General features: G+C 34.5%; 2 protein-coding genes across 6 annotated transcripts; both read left to right on the top strand.

The window, feature by feature from the left end:
• Nucleotides 1-3,500: 3,500 nt before the first annotated feature.
• ERD3 (S-adenosyl-L-methionine-dependent methyltransferases superfamily protein) lies at nucleotides 3,501-9,337 on the top strand. Of its 4 annotated transcripts, none has more exons than XM_021421497.2 (8): nucleotides 3,501-3,908; nucleotides 5,820-6,119; nucleotides 6,203-6,351; nucleotides 6,459-6,654; nucleotides 6,798-7,008; nucleotides 7,161-7,836; nucleotides 7,968-8,045; nucleotides 8,690-9,337. In XM_021421497.2, the coding sequence occupies exons 2-8, from the start codon at nucleotides 5,841-5,843 to the stop codon at nucleotides 8,910-8,912; spliced, it is 1,812 nt and encodes a 603-aa protein (XP_021277172.1). In that variant the 5' UTR covers nucleotides 3,501-3,908; nucleotides 5,820-5,840; the 3' UTR covers nucleotides 8,913-9,337. The 4 variants fall into 4 exon arrangements, with proteins under 4 accessions (XP_021277172.1, XP_021277147.1, XP_021277162.1 ...); XM_021421472.2 differs by lacking the exon at nucleotides 3,501-3,908 and adding an exon at nucleotides 3,917-4,275; XM_021421487.2 differs by lacking the exon at nucleotides 3,501-3,908 and adding an exon at nucleotides 5,287-5,461.
• Nucleotides 9,338-9,871: 534 nt separating this feature from the next.
• On the top strand, nucleotides 9,872-14,649 carry LOC110414339 (mechanosensitive ion channel protein 10-like). 2 transcript variants are annotated; one of them, XM_021425480.2, is made up of 5 exons: nucleotides 9,872-12,234; nucleotides 13,339-13,462; nucleotides 13,571-13,864; nucleotides 14,016-14,158; nucleotides 14,245-14,649. In XM_021425480.2, the coding sequence occupies exons 1-5, from the start codon at nucleotides 10,988-10,990 to the stop codon at nucleotides 14,507-14,509; spliced, it is 2,073 nt and encodes a 690-aa protein (XP_021281155.1). In that variant the 5' UTR covers nucleotides 9,872-10,987; the 3' UTR covers nucleotides 14,510-14,649. The 2 variants fall into 2 exon arrangements, with proteins under 2 accessions (XP_021281155.1, XP_021281147.1); XM_021425472.2 differs by having other exon boundaries at nucleotides 9,879-12,234; nucleotides 13,956-14,158.
• The last annotated feature ends 2,263 nt before the right edge of the window (nucleotides 14,650-16,912 follow it).

The following is a 16,912-nucleotide window of genomic DNA, read 5'->3' on the forward strand; positions in this document are numbered from 1 at the left end:
AAAAAGGTAAAGCAAAAAGATGTCATCGTTTGCAAGTGAGAGAGGCCATGCTAGCCAATTGCCTTTGTAGCTTAAACTGCAAGGCTTGGCAACTACAGTCATCATTAAATTTGAAGCTTGACTAATGACTAATGGTTTTTCTTTAACCATTTGTTATAATCTGATTTATAATCCGATTTATAAAATTTAATGAATTCATTTTTTTTTGGAAAAAAAAAAAGCAAATTTAATGAATTGGGTTACTTTTTTTAATTCTTTTTAGGTATCTCTCTCTTGTGGAGCAACCGTTGCTTATTATTTTGAAACGAATATATAAGAAAAACAAACATTTTAAAACGAAGAAAGTTCCTCTAAGTAATGTACGGTTTCACATGCTAAAACTTACAAAGGTAAAAATTCTAACGTGCATGGGAATTTAAGTTTTGTACAAATTTAACTTTTCACTCATTATAATCTTTAACTTTTGTGATGAATCACTCCTATAAAATCTAAAATCACCAATAACATGCAAAAAAACCTTTCATTCTGGCTTATTGCAATCATAATTTTGGATAGGTACCAGGCCGTTGAAAACTGTTCTTTGTCTTTGTTTGAATGCTACTTAAAACGTTATCTTTTTAAGATGTACAATTCAAATTATGGTTGTAATTTTTTTGTTTTTTAATTGATATAATATATAAAAAAGTTTCTAAATTGTTTATAAAAATTTAAATAAAGCTTTATACTTTTATTATATTTAATCAAACTTTTTATATTTTTATTTTAAATTAAATAAATATTTTTATTTTTTATTTTTGAATCAAATAAGTTTTTACTATTAATTATTGACTTAATTAAATTATCATTTGTTATTTTATATTACATAATATTAAAATGACATGTTAAAATATCATAATTTATTATGATGTGACATACTATTATACCATAATTAGTGATAACATGATAACGTGATCATATGATATTTTTCACTATTTACATCAATGTCATATCAATGCTATATGGATAAAAAATGATAAGTAATATTTTTAATAATTATAATTAATTATAAAAATTTATTTAATTCAAAATAAAAGTACAAGATTTGATTAAATACAGTCAAAAAATATTAGCTTATTTAAATATTTTTAAAAAATTATTTAAGCATTATGTCTTTTTTAATCCTTCAAAAAATTTACTACAATATAACACCGTTGTTTCAAATTAGTTGAAACTTGGCATTTAATTTTATGAATTTTAATTTATTAATGGATAAATAAAGAAAGAGGTGAGAAACAAGAGTGGAATTTTAATACATCCTAGTTTTTGTCCTTGAACCTGTCGGCAGTGAGCAGTTTCATTGGCTTGGTCAACCGCTAATTAATAAATTCATTAATAAACATGGAATAAGGAATTTCTACATCCATAACATGTTGCTTTTAATTTTGCATGTTTTGAGACTATCGGAATCTGAAATTTATTTTTTACAAAAAATTAAGGTAAAAGTTTTGATTTTAATTTATTTTATATTAAAATTTGAATTTTTTTTATAATTTAGATAAAAAGAGTACTAATTTAATGAATTATAATAATTGAAACTTATCAGATATACTTAGGCTTAGAGATGGGGATCTAATGAACATTTGAATGTGCCTTTTACGTGCGGAGGGTATTACAAAAGCAAGGAATAAAGTCAAAAACAGACAAATGTCGGTGATTTAGAGATTCTTATTTTTTTTTTCTTTTTAAAGACGAAATTCTTAGCTGTTAAAAAGTATGTTTTTTATTTTTTTAATGAAAAAAAAGACAAAGACGTGCGTCGGTCTGTTCACAAAACAAGCTCCCCTCTCATTTCGGAAATAAGTCGTATACAGGGTTACACCCCTTTTGGGAATATACCACACATTTCTATTTTCTAAAATTTTTCAGTCCATTATTTTTTTTGTTATTTACTATATACTATATATATATATATATGATAAAAATAAAATATGAAATCATAATTTATTAAAAAATAATTATTTTTATCTATAAAAAATACTAATTATAATATATTCAATTAAAATTCAATATTTACGTATCACAATCTCATATAAATAAAATATTACATGTGCCTTGAGTTTTTAAGTAAGGTTTTTCTTTTCATTTAATAGATGTATTTTTGGAATTGAAACTATTATGGAATTTTTCATGAATCTAATTTTTTTAAAATGAAAGAATTAATGCAAATGGGACACCACACAATAAAGTAGAGGAAAATGACACAGGTATCGTATTATTAAAAGACAAGATCAATTTTTAGATTTATAAGTAATAATTTTTTTTATAAATATATATTTTAAATCATAAATATGGATCAGTGAGATATGTATTATTTCATATTAATAAATTAGGTTCTTAATTCTTTTTATGAATAACAAAATTTTAATTTTTTATTTTTTTAAAAAAATATTTAATTTTTACTTTTTTAGTTTTTATTTCTACTCCAAATATTAAATGCAGAAAAAAATAAAAACAAATTAAATAATTGATGTATCATGATTTATAAAGTCAAGTAGGAGAGCATAGTCAAAAGCTATGGATAAGAAATTGTGAAAATGTTAAAGTCAATAGGGTTCAAAATTTGAGGTAGGAAATTGTTTTCCTGGTGTACCATGGATGAACCAATTGGAAAACAAAAAGGAAGAGAAATTCCAGCAATGGATTGATCTTCATATCTCTTTTAGTTATCCAACGGTTTTGCTGCAATGCTGGTGTGGCTTCGGTGGGATTCGGTTAGGTGTAATATCAATGAGTTAGAAAAGGAGAGGGCCGGTGCGTCAAAGTGTTTGACAAAACGATGCCAAACAGATTCAAACACCCTTAATCTATTATAATAATACAACACACACAAAGTCACCAACACCAGTCAAGCATTCTGCCTAAGTTGCTTTCAGACTTTATGCTCACAAATACCAAGACCCAAAATTAAAATCCCTTTGTCTTTTAATTTATAAATTTAATAATAGTAACTCCAATTATAAACAAAAAGTTACACTGATAACAAAATTAATTTATTTTACCTTCTTTTATAACTCATGCACCATTAATATGTTAACAAAGGTACTCGTTATATTTTTATTACATTGATCTGAAATATTGTCTTTTTGAATATATATATATATACTTAATTAATTAACTTATAATTTGTACAATGGAATTAAAATATAGAATGAAGGTTCAGCACCGACGGTCCGTCACAGGCTCAGTTCACAGGTAACGTGGGTGTGAGGTCTATGCTATGGACGCCCTGATGGGATTTGCCCTGTGCCTTTGCATTAAAACCGTATCCATAATAACTACACGACACAGCCAGGGGGTCGCCTTCTCTTCTCTTTCCATTTTACTTGTTAAAAAAGAGCTTAAAACTGTGTACACAATTAGATTATTATTTGTTAAAACTCGATGTAATTGAAGGATGCAGTGGTGGAATTGTCAGGGATAAAAAGAGAGAAGAATCTTTACAAGGACCCTCAACGAGGGGTGGAGGAATCATGGCTTAAGCCAAATTAGAAGCCATGGCTGGCTGCCTTTAAAAATCTTAGCATGAACCTGAACAAGAGCAAGGCAACGAGATTCTGTTCCTATCTTACTCAGCTGCTTGAACCCTTACGTGGCATGCAAAGATAAGATCTTCAACACCCTTTTAACTATTAAAGAAAAAATTCCCGCGTTCTTGTCTGCAAAGATAGAAATCATTCCTCTCTGTTCTGTCTTGCACGGCAATTAAAAAAAAAATAAAATAGTGAAATTAAATAAAGGAAAAAAATAAAGAGAGAGAGAGAGAGTGGAGTGAAGGAGGAAGGAGAGTAGGAAAGGGAGGGGAGAGGGTGGGCAGCGAGGCAGAAACAGAGGGCGAGGAAGTAGAGGGGAGCATCCCCACATTATTTAAGGTTGTAGCGAGATCTCAGTGAGTTTAATTCTTACATCCTTTGTCCCAACTCCAGGGCGCTCTCTCTCTCTCTCTCTTGTTTTTCTCCTTTGGAAAGAGAGTTTGTATTTGTTTTTCTACTTTCAACAACAGAACCCACCACCCTTTCTCATTACTTCTTTTGTAACTGAGGCACACAGAGTAATTGAAGAGATTGAGAGGAGGTACAGGAAACCAAATCCAAAGACAATCATTCTCTCTTGTTTTTCTCCTTTGGAAAGAGAGAGTTTTTATTTGTTTTTCTACTTTCAACAACAGAACCCACCACCCTTTCTCATTACTTCTTTTGTAACTAAGGCACACAGAGTAATTGAGGAGATTGAGAGGAGGTACGGGAAACCAAATCCAAAGACATCTCTCTCTCTTTCTTTGCTGTAGTGTATAATTCTTTTTGTACTTGGTGTTGCTTTTCCTGGGTTCTCTTGTCAGATCTCTCTGCTTGTTATTTTTGTCCTGTTGATATCTCCTCATTCTTCCTTCTGTTTGCTTTGAACTTGCTTTCTGCAATTCTTTTTTTGGGCTTTTATGTCTTCCATTGCCTCAACAGATCTGACCTTTTTTTTACCGGTGAGGCTTGTTTTCTGTATCGAATTCCTATCTTTAGTTAATCACTTGGAAAAGACTTAGTTTTTACCTTAAAGACATGAAGTTGTGGTTCTTCTCTCTTCCACCTTTTACTACCCTCCTCTAAATTACTATTTTTAGTTGTTTATCAATATTAATTCAAATCAGTAGTCAAACAAAATCTTTTCTTCTTCTCTTTGTTTTCTGGGTGCTTCCCATGTCTTGTTGCTGCAAATTTTCATACTTTTGCTTTGAAGGGTATGCGTAATGCATCGAAACTGTTTGGTTTTTGCATTTGGTTAATTGATTACTTGTTGTTCATGAGGTCAATGTAGCTATGATAATTCCGGTGAGAAACAAAAGCTGTTGGCCTGCACTGACAATGAAATCATTCAACCTTTTCTTCCGTGTCAAGGAAATGATTAGAAAACTACATGTTGTGTTTCTCTATTTCCTTTACTTTTAATTAGTATTTCCTTTTCTGCTTTCGATACTGGGTAGGAAATCCATAGCTTCCCTGTCGCCTTTTTGACTCGGTGGGAAAAGAGTATTAGAAATAGAGAATGAATGGGACCATGTTAATATGGCTGAGTTCGATATGAGTTGGGTCCCCGTATCATGTGAAAGATATAAAGGCAAAGTGACATGTAAAGGATTAAATGTCGGTAGTAGTTGGCATTAGATCTTCGAGATTTACAGCTTTCAAGGTCTTGTCTTATGGTCAGTATTGCTTGCAGGATCTTACATTAAATTTAATTTTTGCTGTTTGAAGCAGGAGCATGGTTTTGCTTTCCCTTTCCATTCTCTTCTGGTTTGGTGGATACTTTTTGTACCCATTACTTGGATCCCTCCTAAAAAGCTACTTCTGTTGCAATTGCGTCATCTGTTAGTTGGCCATTTTTCCTGTCTTTGTCATTCTCAACTGTAAAATTAAACCATCACTACGTGCAGGCATGTTATATATTAATGGATTTTCTTTAATTTTCATAAGTATCTCATGTCCCTTTAGAGCTTATGCAGATCAAATTTTTTTAACTGGATCTAATTACTTGTTTCCCTCTAACCGTGAAGATTAAATTTGTGATGTTGTGATGCGATTTTTTTTTTTTGTTGATTTCTTTTCTTATACATAAGCAAAGGTGAAGTGATGCAATTCCTATTTTAGCAAAACCAGAGCTTTTTTGTTTTGTTTTAAACTGATTGGTAGGATTACAGAGTGTTGATTTTGGAGTGTAGAGCATTGTCATTGCAAAAAAATAAAATAAAATTCCTGTCTGCTTTGACTGATTGGTGGCTTTTGATATTACAGTAATTGATTATTTCTGAAATCATGAAGCACAAAGATGGAAAATATCATTCCCAACCTGATAAAGGTTTCAAGGTTTTCCCTGCAACATTACTGGTTATTGTGCTATGTGGGTTTTCTTTCTACCTTGGTGGAATCTTCTGTTCTGAGAAAAATAACTTGGAGGGCAAGACAGTCCAGGATGTTTCCAAGGCAGTTCCTCCTTCTAAGGAATCTGCAATAAACCCGGTTCAAATCAAACCGATTACCTTCCAGGAATGCAGTATTGATTATCAAGACTACACTCCATGCACAGATCCCAGGGTAAGACATGATCATTCAATTAATGATTTTACAGGCTGCTTAAGTTAGAATGTTGTCCTGATGAGGTATGCTTATTGCTACAGAGGTGGAAGAAATATGGTGTCCATCGCCTTACTTTCTTGGAACGCCACTGTCCTCCAGCGTTTGAGAGGAAGGAATGTTTGGTTCCACCTCCTGATGGGTATAAGCCACCTATCGCATGGCCAAAGAGCCGGGATGAATGTTGGTACAGGTATTATAGCTTGTTTCTTTTTTGCTAATTTATAATGGGAGTGTCAATTGCTGTGTTAAATTATTTATTTATCCATTTATTTGAAGTTTATGTTGATCTGGTTTCAGGAATGTCCCATATGATTGGATCAACAAGCAGAAGTCTAATCAGAACTGGCTGAGGAAACAAGGGGATAAGTTCCTGTTTCCTGGTGGTGGAACTATGTTCCCCAGAGGAGTTGGTGCATATGTGGACTTGATGCAAGATTTGATCCCTGAAATGAGTGATGGCACAGTTCGAACTGCGATTGATACTGGTTGTGGGGTGAGTCGCATTTTCTGTTTTCTATTTTCAATTGACATATGGGAGGAAATTGATTGTCCATCTCTTTGCTTCTCACTTCCCCTTGCTGTTCTCTGCCTTTGTTCTTTTCTAAATTTAAATTCTTTTGATTGATTTATATCCAGGTTGCAAGTTGGGGAGGTGATCTATTAGATCGTGGAATTCTGACAGTTTCTCTAGCTCCAAGAGATAATCATGAAGCTCAGGTCCAGTTTGCATTGGAACGTGGAATACCCGCAATCCTTGGTGTCATTTCTACCCAGCGCCTTCCTTTCCCTTCAAGTTCATTTGATATGGCGCATTGCTCAAGATGCCTTATCCCATGGACTGAATTTGGTAAGTGAATTTCCTCTACTCTGCTCAAACTTAAATATAGAGTCATATGAACTAACATTATCTTGCAGTTATGATATCCACCGGGCACAAAGTAAGAACCTTCATTTGGTTGCCACTTGCTGTTTTTAAACAATAGATGCTCTTGCTTTCAGGTGGAATTTATCTCCTTGAAGTTCATCGCATACTCCGTCCTGGTGGTTTCTGGGTCTTGTCTGGTCCTCCCGTAAATTATGAAAATCGGTGGCGTGGTTGGAATACAACTGTGGAAGAGCAGAAATCTGATTATGAGAAGTTGGAGGACTTGTTGACGTCAATGTGCTTTAAATTGTATGCCAAAAAGGATGATATTGCTGTGTGGCAGAAATCTTCAGATAATAGTTGCTATGATAAGCTTACTGATCCAGACGCGTACCCAGCCAAGTGTGATGACAGTCTTGAACCAGATTCAGCATGGTACACTCCACTCCGTCCATGTGTTGTAGTTCCAAGCCCAAAACTTAAGAAAACTGCCTTGGAATCCCTGCCAAAGTGGCCAGAGAGGTTGGAAGTTGCCCCTGAACGCATTTCAGATGTTCCTGGTGGGAGTGCCAGTACTTTAAAGCATGATGACAGCAAGTGGAAGGTGCGGGCCAAGCACTACAAAAAGTTACTCTCTGCAATTGGGACTGATAAGATAAGAAATGTAATGGACATGAATACAGCTTTTGGAGGTTTTGCTACAGCTCTTATTGATGATCCCCTGTGGGTCATGAATGTTGTCTCTTCCTATGCTGCCAACACACTGCCTGTGGTTTATGATCGGGGCCTTATTGGATCTTATCATGACTGGTAATTTCAATTACATATATATGAACTTTGATACTTCGGTATGCATTGGGAGTATAGCTCCGAGACTGTAACATGCTTACTCTTTTGATGCTCAGTTTTTCATGGGGTTTAATTTGTTTTCTCTTTTGTAGGTGTGAAGCATTTTCAACATATCCTCGGACATATGATCTCCTTCACCTTGATGGTCTCTTCACTGCCGAGAGCCAGAGGTAGGCATTGGGTTTATGTTCCCATTTGATGTTTTCTAGATTTAATGGTACTTCTAATGGATTCTTTATGTCTTGCACTTTATTCTGGGTTGGAATATTTTAGATTGTTATTACAATTTACAACTACATGGATTTGCATTTGGTACAGCCGTTGCCTGATTTCATACAGTTGATATTTGAAAATGTTGCGTGAACAGAGGGCATAGATTTGTCTTGTGTCTGCGAAAATTAGGTTAAAAGGCAGAATAGAAGTAGGTAAGCTACTTGGTTGAGGTTGATCATTATGATATGAGCTTGTGTCAAAGCAAAAATTTTGTCAAGTGTTTTGAATCCTGCTGATTTAATATTTTCAGTGAAGTAGACAAGTTGGACCCATGTTCCAACACAATCAAATCCTCTTAATCTTGGTTTGAAATTTGTACTTGTGCTCATATTCTGTATGCCAGAACTAGTTTATATCTGAAACCTTTGTGCATCTGGCATGACATAACAAACACTTCAAAGGTTTTATGTTCAAGGTTAGAAAATTAAATAGGTAGTTATCAAAATGCATGCTAATTGACTGAGATGATGCACTATGAATGATTAAATAGGGATTTTTGAATTGTTGCCGCATGTTCTGAAAATTATTGTTGCTTCCCCAGGTGTGATATGAAGTACGTGCTCTTGGAGATGGATCGTATTCTGCGTCCTAATGGGTATGCATTGATACGAGAATCCAGCTATTTTGTTGATGCCATTGCCACCATTGCTAAGGGCTTGAGGTGGGGATGCCATAAAGAAGACACTGAATATGGTGTGGAGAAGGAGAAGATATTGATATGCCAGAAAAAGCTCTGGTATTCCTCTAACAGCAGTTCAAGATGACATAATGATCCCAAGCTAAGTCACGGTGACAGGTCTCTTGCCTGGTTTATTTAAGTATAATTATTGTTCCTAGACCAAGTGGTAGGAACTGATAGAAGGAAGTTCCATACTGCAACACAGAGATTAGATATCCATAGAAATCAAGAATCTCTAAATTCATATTCCTCAAATTGAAGAGTTAGCCTCCCCCAAATAATATGATTTTTGTTAATTTTATAGATATATTCTTTGCAAGGCGTCTATACAGGGCCCTGGTATCCTATTTTTTTTTTTAATTTTTTATCTTTTTTGGCCTTCTTTTTTGGTCTTTTGTATGTTGTTAAACTGTGATAATCAGTGGATGTCACAGTATTTAAAAGTGAAAGTCACTTCCTCCCCAATTGTGATTTCATATGTCTATTGAAAACAACTTCTGCTTTCTGAAATAGTTATGGTATTCAATGAAGTTTATTTCTGCTTTCTTTTCTCTTTTAATGAGAATAGGTAAACAATTTACACATGAAAGTTACAAATACAGCCAAAGCCATACTTGAACTTGGGACCATTTGTCCTGGAACGTTCACAAGCAAGAGCTCATCAATACACCCAAACCCATACTTGAACTTGGAAGAGAGTCCGCATTACTTTGCCCAATATCGGCCCATGGCCGGTCTCCATTTGTCCCAGGCCGTAGTATTTGTAGGAAGTTTAAAATAGTACTACGACTTGTCAACTTTCCCCGTAGGCCTAGTCCCTACAAGAGGAGAAGTTGCGTTGAACTAACTCTTTTCTCCTCGACTGGTTGTTGTTCTACGAAATTAATTAGCTAGAGTTTTACACGACTTGTCATCAAATTTCTCCTAGTACTACGACTTGTCATCAAATTCTTTAGTTTTACACAGAGGAAATGAAGAACCATAAATCCATGAAGCAGCAGTTGTTCTTCAAGCTTGTTTTACAGGGTTGTGAGTTTTTGTAAGGGCAGTGCTTCACTTTTTGTAAAGGGCACTGGATCTGGCTGTCCGCTTTGTTTTTCTTGGCTTAGGTGCAAGCTTTTATTGTTCTCCTTATCTTGATTAGGATTAGAGGATTCATGTCTATCGCCGTCAATGATTTTGGCGCGATGCTTTTGTAAGATCTTTACTTTCACATGCCCGGGCCATGATAATGTGCCATGAAAAGTCTATTGCAAATAGCAAGAGACTTGGAATGGCATATGAGCCATTGAGGCAAATAAAATCACCTTTCCAAATATAAAAGTCAGTGAAGGGTTAGAACAATGACAAGGCGTTGGAGGAAGGCCGGGGGTGCTGTTGGTGGTTACTTTTCCAACTTGTTTCATTTCTTTCGTTTTGCTTACAAATTTTATCTCTTTACTTCATGTTGAAAACCAAGTCTACAGTTCTCATGAAGTTACAATCTTATTTCGCCTTTGCTATCAAGCTACTTTGACTTCCTCTTGGAACTCTGTTTTCTTTCCCTTTTGCTCCCAAAAAGCATTTCTAGCTCCCCCACCCCCACCAGTGCGCCACCTTCAATTTGCATGTCGGGACAGTGCATCCAATAAAAACCTCACATTATATCCCTTTCGGTTACAATATCATTCACAATTCTTAAAAGTTGTATCATTTTCATTTGCCCACTTTCTCTCTACATTCTTTTCGTTCCTAATGGCCTCAAGAAACCACCATCCTATGTTGAAAGCTACATAGCACTGCAGGAAGAGGAAGTGAATTAATTTCTTAAATAATTTTAATACAGTTTAGTAAAGAGTCAATTAAAACCTAACAATCTCAGTTATGAGGTCATAAATTTAGTAATTAAGTTATATTTAAATTCTAATTAAACATATGAATTTTCAAAAAAGAATTAAAACAACAAGAAGTTGCTTATAATGATTTTGTTTCCCATATTTCACTTTCATCTTTAGCTCCAATGCTTTTAAGTTTTAACCACACAATCATAGTGGGATTGCAGCTTTATATATACTTGTAGGGATGAAGCCCCAGAAATGGGTTGGAGTAGTAGTGTAAATTGGCAGCCTTTTGTCGGCAAATATTAAGAGAGGAGTTGGGTCGATTTGCACTAAGCCGGAAATGGAGAAAAGGGCAAAGTCTGATCAGGTGGTTGTCATCCTGGACCAAGGAAACCCTGTAAGTCCATCAATGGAAACCGAGCTCAAGGACGGCCAAACGGCTGCAGAAACAAAGCCCCAAATTCCCAAGAGAGCAAAAACTCTACGCCGCCTCAGCGTCTCCAAACCCAAAGCTCGGTTTCTTGAGTATAACTATCCCCAGAAAAGGTTCCCTGAGTCCAACGATCTTGAGCCGCTGCTTGACGACATCCACCAATCTTCAACAGATGAGGATGAGGATGACGATAACGATGACAATGAAGAGGAGTGGAACGATGAGTTTGACGAAGATGGTGGAGAAAAGGGGCAAAAAATACACCAAAAGAGGAGGAAGAAAAAGTTGAACTGGAGACTCTTGACTGAATGGGTTCTGTTTTTCGTTATAACGACGTGCTTGATCTGTTCTCTCACGATAGAATCTCTCAAGACAAAGCGTTCGTGGGGGCTTGAGATCTGGAAATGGTGCCTTATGGTGTTGGTGACCTTCTGCGGCCGCCTAGTTTCCGGATGGTTGATTGCTGTCGCTGTCTTTTTCATTGAACGAAACTTCATGCTTAGAGAGAAAGTGCTCTACTTCGTCTATGGACTAAGGAAGAGCATCCAAAACTGCATCTGGTTAGGCCTAGTCCTTCTTTCATACACCTTCATGTTCGACACCAAAGTTCACAGCAAGGAAAACAAGGTGCTCAGAAAGGTGTTTCAAGCGTTAGTAGCTGTGTTGCTCGGTGCAATCATATGGCTTATCAAGATCGTGTTGGTCAAAATGCTGGCCTCATCTTTCCATGTGACAACGTACTTTGATCGAATGAAGGAAAGTGTCTTCCACCACTACATCTTGGATACGCTCTCAGGTCCGCCCATGGACGAGCAAATCATAATGCATGAACAGCATCATAGCCTAAGCGAATCCAAGTCATTGCCATCAAACTGGAAGCAGAAAAAGTGGAAAGAAGCGAGAAATACCTACAAGTCGAAGAAGTTCGGGTCGAGGAAAATTGACATGGAAATGCTAAGGGAGCTCAGCATGGAGAGGCCAGGCTCTGCGTGGAGCGTGAAGAGGCTGGCAAGCTACGTGATGTCTTCAGGGTTATCGACTATTTCGAAGACAGTAGACGATTTTGGAAAGGCGGAGTCGGAGATTACTAGTGAGTGGGAGGCTAGAAACACCGCGCAAAGGATCTTCAAGAATGTGGCTAAGCAGGGAGCCAAGTAAACACATCTCTTCCCCTATATCTGATCCCTTTCTTGCATGCATGAATACATGTTTAGTTCTTTAATTGCATGAACAATCTCATTCTTGAATTCAACCTTTCAAGTCTAAAAATGGACCATAATTAGCAAATTACATTAATATTATCAACAAAGGAAAGCATGAGAACTGAGGTGTAGGAGGAGAAATCTACATTTTCTTAAAGCTTGACCTAATCTTATATATGCGCGAGTCCATTTTCCTTTCATGCTTACAACAAGTCTACAATAACTTTATTTATATAAAATACTAACATTTTGTGTTTTTAAATAATATCTTATAGAAATCTTATAAAATATTTAATAATTTTATCATCCAAATCCTACATAAATATAATTATAAAGTTACTTAATCTTATTTAATCAAGTCAAATAATATAAAATATTCAATTAAATTTATCCATGAACATCCCTAAGGAAAAACTAATCATGTATTAAACTATACTTTTACCTTTACCCTTACGTCTAATGAACTCTCTCCCTTATATTTTTGCACGTGGTCTTTGTTTCTCTGCTATTGCACGAGTGGCCCCAAAACTGAAAGCAGCCGTTAAGGAAGAACATGCCAGAAATAGCAAAGTTTATCAAGTCGGTTTGAATGTATATCCTCGTTTTCGTACTGAACAGACCAGGGCTGATCACGGCCAATAGAATAACGACAAAGACAACTCATGCTCATTGTAGAGTGAGTGCTTCTTTTGTTGTGGTCCTAATACATACCACAAGTAATATTTGATGGTCGGTATGGCGCCATAGCCAGCGCATGCCTTTCTCCTTCAAAATGGTTGATGAGTGTGTGCACCTTTTGATAATGAAATCGAGTCAACGAACTTCCTTTAATTTCCTTTCTGCACCACTCTTGGTGAGTTTAAGTGGCCCTTACTCCTTGGGCACCAACAAGTGATCTTAGTCCACATTCTGCAGCTGAATTCTTTAGTTGCTAGCTATATGTGGTTTCAGCACTTCCGTACGTACATGTATATACTCTTATCATATGCGCATGTATATAATTTAACCTTTATGTCTCACCAAGGTGAATGCCAATCACGGTTTTTCTAATTAAAGGTATATTGAAGAGGAAGATCTAATGAGATTCCTGAAGGGGGTTGAAGTTTACACCATATTCCCACTATTTGAAGGAGCTCTCGAGACCGGAAGAATTTCAAAATCTTCCTTTAGAAATTGGGTGGTCAGTCCTGCTTGCCTAATTACTCGTTTTATCGATCATGGTGCTTTTGTTCTTTGACAATATATACTTAATGAAAATGTATATATATACATTGCCATTAACATCCAGGTTCGAGCTTATTTTGAACGAAAATTTCTAGCACATTCGCTGAATGATACCAAAACAGCTGTGCAACAACTGCATAAGCTAGCAAGTGCGGTGGTCGTCGTGATCATAGTCGTGGTATCCCTCTTGGTAATGGAGGTAGCAACATATAGGATAGTGTTTCTTGTCTTAACACAGCTAGTTGTTGCCGGGGTCATGTTCCAGAACACTTGTAAGATGGTGTTCGAATCCATTGTCTTCATCTTCATCATGCATCCTTTCGACATTGGCGATCGCTGCGTCGTCGACGGTGTTCAGGTACATGCATGTTTCTTCCATGTCACATCACCTGTTTATGCGTATGGAAATTTATTATCCGAATAGAAGACTTGATTGCTTTCATGGATAGATGATTGTGGAGGAAATGAATATATTGACTACCGTATTCCTTCGGTATGATATGGAGAAGATTTATTATCCGAATTGGGTCCTGCTCTCGAAGCCAATCAGCAACTTCTACCGAAGTCCAGAAATGGGTGATACGGTTGATTTCCAGATTGACATTTCCACGTCCCTGGAGACTATCATGGCACTGAAGAAGGCAATCCAAGCGTATGTTACATGCAACTTTGACATTGTCGATTAGGGTTAAAACTTAAAAACTCAGTTATAATTTACAAACTTTGAGCTTGGTGCAGATACATCGAGAGCAAGCCCAAGTATTGGAACCCGAAGCACGCAGTGATAGTGAAACAGATAGAGAATCTTAACAAGCTGAAGATGAGCTTATGCGTCCAACACACGATCAATCATCAGAATTATGGAGAGCGCAGCAATCGGATCACAGAGCTCATTCTCGAGCTGAAGAAAATCTTCGAAAACCTTGAGATCAAGTACCATCTTCTTCCGCAAGAGGTCCGTCTTAGCCAAGTCAATCTGGACAACTGGAGGATGATGCAGTGATCCACCTGCTCGTCGTTTATATCTTTGTTGAAGCCATGATGGACCCAATTCTATTTCCTTCATTTTTAAAACTCATCTATCTGTACTCATGCATTGTATTTTGAATAACTTAGAATTTGAATAAATACGTTAATTTTAAATTTGAGAATATTTTCATAATTTTATTGAGTAAAATCAACACCTTAATTCCTGCAGAAACAAAAATTATCTATAAGATATTAACTGAAAAAAAAATATTCAGAGGAAACTATTGAGAGAAAAAAAACAAAACTAAATGCCATGTGAGAAAATTTTTCTTTACTCAGCATTATATTTATACCTTCATTTGACATTTCTTTACTAGAAAAATTTAATCAAATACATTTCATAATGTTTAAAAGCTTTAAGAGCTTTACGATAACCTTAAATGACAAATTGGAATGTATGTGCTACTTCTCCTTTTCTCTATCATTTTCTTTTAAATATCTTAAAATATAGTGTTTTTTTAAACACACATTCTTGCTTTTTAATATTAATTATAAATTTATCTTTAACATTTATATTATAAATTTTTTAAAAAAATTAATATATAATATATCACACTTTAAAGTTTTTATTTTAATATCTATAAAAAATCAACAAAAAGAACAGAAACTGAAAAAAAATTAAAGTTTATTGAATTTATTTTAAGTTTTTTGATATTTTAATTTGCACCGAAAGTTTTTAAAAAAATTGAACTTCTTAGAACTATGGAATAATATTTTTTAACCAATAAATAGACAATAATCAAATACTAATAAATATGCACAAATTATCATACCAAACAAAAATTTCCACAAATTAAAACATAAATAATATTGACTTTTTTTTTTGGATTGGGCCTATTAATCATAATAGGAAATTGGGCCGAAAAGTGCAAGGGTGAATTTGTAAATGTAGAGGAAGACGGGGACCAAATATTTGCTTGGTGTCAAAGATACTCAATCCACAAAAGGCAGGTGGGAGCCGACCTTCCTTATGTGGTACACCTAGGATCCTTGGTTGGACACGTGGCGCCAGCTGATAACCAAATCTGAACGCCTCAGCAACACTCACCGAATATTCGTTTTTTATTTCTCCAGATATTTAATAATTTTCTGTCTGCTTCAAATAAGAGCTGACGAAGGACAAAGTTAAGACATGTTGCCACCCACCAAACTTAAACTACAACTCTTTTCCATCTTTTTATGTGGAGCTGCTCTTTTTTTTTTCTTTTTCTTATTTAAAGATTATGTATTTTTTTCCATTATTCTACTGTGAATAAAATATGTTTTTAGAAAAAATTATACAGTTAATTTTATCCTGTAAAATTATCTAAATATTTTCAATGCAAAAATTAATGATATAATATTTTTTAAAAATTAAATTTTTTAAAAATTTTAAATAAATTATTATTTTTTAATTATATTTAATTAAATCTTTATATTTTTATTTTAAAGTAAATAAAAAATTTTATAATTAATGATTGATTAACTATTATTAATTAAAATATGACTTATTATTTTATATCAAAAATTATGTTAAAATGTCATAATTGATGTTAACTTGATATATTGATATCACCTAATAACTTTACCTTCCACGTAAGCACATCATGTACATAAAATGATAAGTAATATTAATTAATAATAATTAATCATTTATTAATTATAAATATCTATTTACTCTAAAATAAAAATATAAAAAATTGATTAAGCATAATAAAAAAAGTACTTATCAAATTCTATTAAATAATTTAGAGTATTTTCCAAGTATTATGTAAAAAATAATCTATTGTTTATATTTTAAGGTGTTTTGACAATTTCACTAGATAAAATTGACCACTTAATTTATTCTAAGAGCAAAACTTATTTACAAAGGTTAATTGAAAAGAAAAACTATTTATGTAAAAACAGATAAAATTACAAGGAGTGTAAATCAAATTTACTTTACTTATAATTATATCTTGTATACAAGGTATACAAATTATTACCATAGGTTGGTCACCTATTCACTGTCAATTATTTTATTATACAAGTTAAAAAAGTATACTTAAAAAGTCTAGAAGATTTAATAGTTTATAATTTTACTAAATTTATTAATTAATCAACTAAATCAACAACTAACAAAGGAAGAAAAGCAACCAAAATTGTGGAAGTAATTTTGATAGGAGAGACTTTATCCAAAAAAGGAAAATGATAAGGGAAGAAAAGGATAAGGCGTGAGACACGTGGGAGTCGATTGTCCCGATCAAGAATCAAACGGAGAGGTGAGGAAAGATGACGACAACTTGAGCGAGCGTAGCGTAGTAGAGTAGGGCGTAGCGTAGAAAAGTATCGGACGGAACACACGGGGGTTGGGGGAGAGCGAATTAGGGGATCGGGGGGGACTATAAATAGGAGGGAT

The sequence above is a fragment of the Theobroma umbraticum genome, unplaced genomic scaffold (assembly GCF_002168275.2).
Source record: "Theobroma umbraticum cultivar Fairchild unplaced genomic scaffold, ASM216827v3 scaffold_30.0, whole genome shotgun sequence".
NCBI lineage: Eukaryota > Viridiplantae > Streptophyta > Magnoliopsida > Malvales > Malvaceae > Theobroma > Theobroma umbraticum.